Raw genomic sequence first — 2,980 nt, 5'->3', positions numbered from 1 at the left:
AAAAAAGAAAAAAAAAAAAGAGAAATCCAGGAAAGGAAAAACTGAGGTCGCATGATTACTTTACTATATTTTGGAGAAATCTTAGTTAACAATAAAGACCTCTTCTACTGTATTTGGTCTACTTCCAGCAAAAATATTTGGAAAGTATTCCTATTCTATAAATGCTGCCAAGTCCTACAGCTCCTATTGTTGTGCTAGAGTGCAGCCGCTAATACATCTCATTATATTGTTTAATTTCAAAACCATTTTTCACTTAGAAGATTTATTGCTTGTGGTTTCTTGATTTTGTCAGGGATGAAACAATGCCTCAACCCATCTGTCGAACAAGGCGTGAAATGGAATCCCAAGTGCCTCAAGAAACAGAAGTAATGAACTGTTGTAGATACAAAATTCATCGATAAGAAAGCATTACCATGGAACGAATAACATAAGAAGGGTAGCAATAAACATGAACTTGGAAATTTTTTTCTCAATGGTTGACAACTCCCTATGCTTTTCTCCGTAGGTCATAGAAGTGAAACTTTATTGTGACTCCAGCAACCTCCCCGCCCCGGGTATCTTCTTTGTTCTTAATCTTAATGCTATGCAAAATTTGACAGTAGTTCAGGCTCCCTTTGAACTGAATAGATTGAATTTTAAGACTCCATTTTCTGTATGAAAATATTGGAAATAATTTTAATAACCCTATCATTTCTACAATATGGAATCAGTGGCATAGCTCATTCAATTCAGTAAATAAACCTCCTTAACCATTTATAGAAATTTTATTATGGATTTTAAACAGATAAATTGAAAAGGTGCTACAGAATCGAATTGAGTGGTATCTCCATGCAGATTTACAGATCTACAGAACCCAAGAGGAAAATAAACAAATGAACAAAGAAGTTAAAAGAGGCTCACCTCCAGTATATCAATTGAACGGGAGACTCCGACCTTGATAAGTCGCCTGGAGATATCTTCCTCAAACATAAGCTGAATAGTCTGCTGAAATATTCCGAGATTCGCAACATCAGGCACTTCGATCCTACAGAGATTAGCTGCGGAGCTGCCTCCAGAACCCTTTCGAGAATCTGAGATCAACTCCGCAAAGACTGAGCTGTGGGCTGACAGAACCTCCGAGTCCAACTCCAAAACCAGACAAATCCCATTCTTACCTTTCAAGCTCAACCTCACATCAAATACCCCACAGAAACTCCCTTGATCCTTGGCCACATGATTCTTCAGAGCAGAGGACGAAAAGGAGGGGGCAGGGGGAGCGGCAGATGAAGCTCCAGCTTCAGCTCCCCCGGGAATCGTCAATTTATCCGGGGATCCCAACTGAGTACCCACATCGGAAACAGAGCAAGTGTGGCTAGAAGTGTCGGAGTCGATGGGAGAAACCCTCCCAGGAGACAAGATACGACGAGGGTCGATGCGGCCAACCAAGCCCAATCCAGTTCTGTTGCTGCTCTGAGGAGAAGTAAGGAATGACCCAGCACCAGATTTGGATAGGACATCAGATTTGAGAGGGGTTTTGGTGTGAGAATCGCTCAGGTTTTCGGGGCCGTCGGGAGAAATGCCGAACGAACAACACCAACTCCGGCGGAACCCACGGCCTTCACTCTCACGACGACACTGGCCTTGCGTTTTCCTCCGGTGGCCAGAGTCCGCCATTGGTGAACTCTCTCACTTATTTTGTTAACTACCGTGCTTGAATTTGTAGATGCATCGTACAAAGTCGTTTGTTGATTGTCGTGGGTTTTGTTGATAACTTATACTTGGCTGAGCGAAGAAAAAGAGAAGACGAATCTGACTATATTTGAGAGAGAGAGAGAGAGAGAGAGAACAGAGGACATTCCTGAGTATATAATTAGAGGAATGTAAAAGAAGAAGTTGCAAATTTTCACTTGCAGGGTGGAAGCAACGGTAGTGACGGTGATGGGCTATATTGCTGACTGCTTGGAGCCATTATTTTTCCTGTGAAGGTGTTAACTTGCGCTGTACAGTGCAAATGTATCTGTGCAAGTTGCGGGTGGGGCACGGCTTGTTCCTGTCCAGTGTTTCGAATCAGAAATTGGATTTCTGAATTATCAGGGGAAGGAAAGATAAAAATTTACTTTATTTATTGAGGAATCCAAAAAGAAATTTAGATTGAAAGAGTTTGAGTAAATTCAGGACAAGTATAGAAAAGTGATGATAATTTTTCCTTAATCTTTCATAAATATTTTCAAATAAACTTAATGAATCTGATTTTCAGAGGAAGATGGAGAATTTTGTTGATATTGTACCCAATTTTTAACCCTTTTATTAACTGATTTTGAATTGAATCTTCTTGATGGTGGCAAATTCATATGAGTTTGTCTTCATCCTTTTTTTTTTTTGGGTATCTAGTTCAGTTACAGGCACCTCGATTAATCTTTGAAGAAATTAGGATAACAATCTACTTGTCTTCATCCCACCATTTCAAAGTATTATTGGGTTCCACGCAAAAATAATGAATCATCATTGAATACAATAATTTGATTTAAAGATTTATAAAGATTTGGACACCTTTTCGTCAATGTGGGATGTAAATAGTTGAATGTAAAGTATTACAAGAACAATTCTATAAAAAAATAATCTTATAAAAACAAAGAATATCCAATAATTCCTGCCCTTTGAGTACTTAATTTTAAAGAATCACGACTTTTACATAATTAATAGTCCAAACAATGACAATAATCAAGTTGGACTTACACATAATAGCTCAAGTACTGAGATTAAGATGGTATGTCTTATCATCAAACCCCCCCCCCACCGGAAGTCCCAATACATGTGCATCGTAACCCCCTTGGTTTAAAGTCTTATTGACATTTGAATTGCACTAGTCATAGGTTTATTATGTAAACACGTGGAATTGGTGGAGTCAATCGATTTTGATTCGAATCAGCTGGGAATCAGCCAGAATCATAGGGGAGTAAAAAAAACCCATAAGTGATAGGAAAGTAGAATCCCCTAGCTA

The 2,980-nt window shown here is 38.9% G+C and overlaps 1 protein-coding gene across 1 annotated transcript in view; it reads right to left on the bottom strand.

Annotated features, from left to right (window-relative positions):
* The window catches only part of LOC122072908 (BTB/POZ domain-containing protein At2g13690-like), a 4,635-nt gene extending 2,577 nt beyond the window's left edge, over nt 1-2,058 (bottom strand). The window contains exon 1 of the mRNA XM_042637345.1: nt 901-2,058. Coding sequence (XP_042493279.1) covers nt 901-1,653 — 753 coding nt within the window. The 5' untranslated portion in view covers nt 1,654-2,058. The remainder of the gene's footprint in view (nt 1-900) is intronic.
* Between the last annotated feature and the right edge of the window lie 922 nt (nt 2,059-2,980).

Source organism: Macadamia integrifolia, chromosome 3, assembly GCF_013358625.1.
Source record: "Macadamia integrifolia cultivar HAES 741 chromosome 3, SCU_Mint_v3, whole genome shotgun sequence".
Lineage (NCBI taxonomy): Eukaryota > Viridiplantae > Streptophyta > Magnoliopsida > Proteales > Proteaceae > Macadamia > Macadamia integrifolia.
Note: the sequence above shows the minus strand (reverse complement) of the source record. Positions and strands in the feature narration are given on the sequence as shown.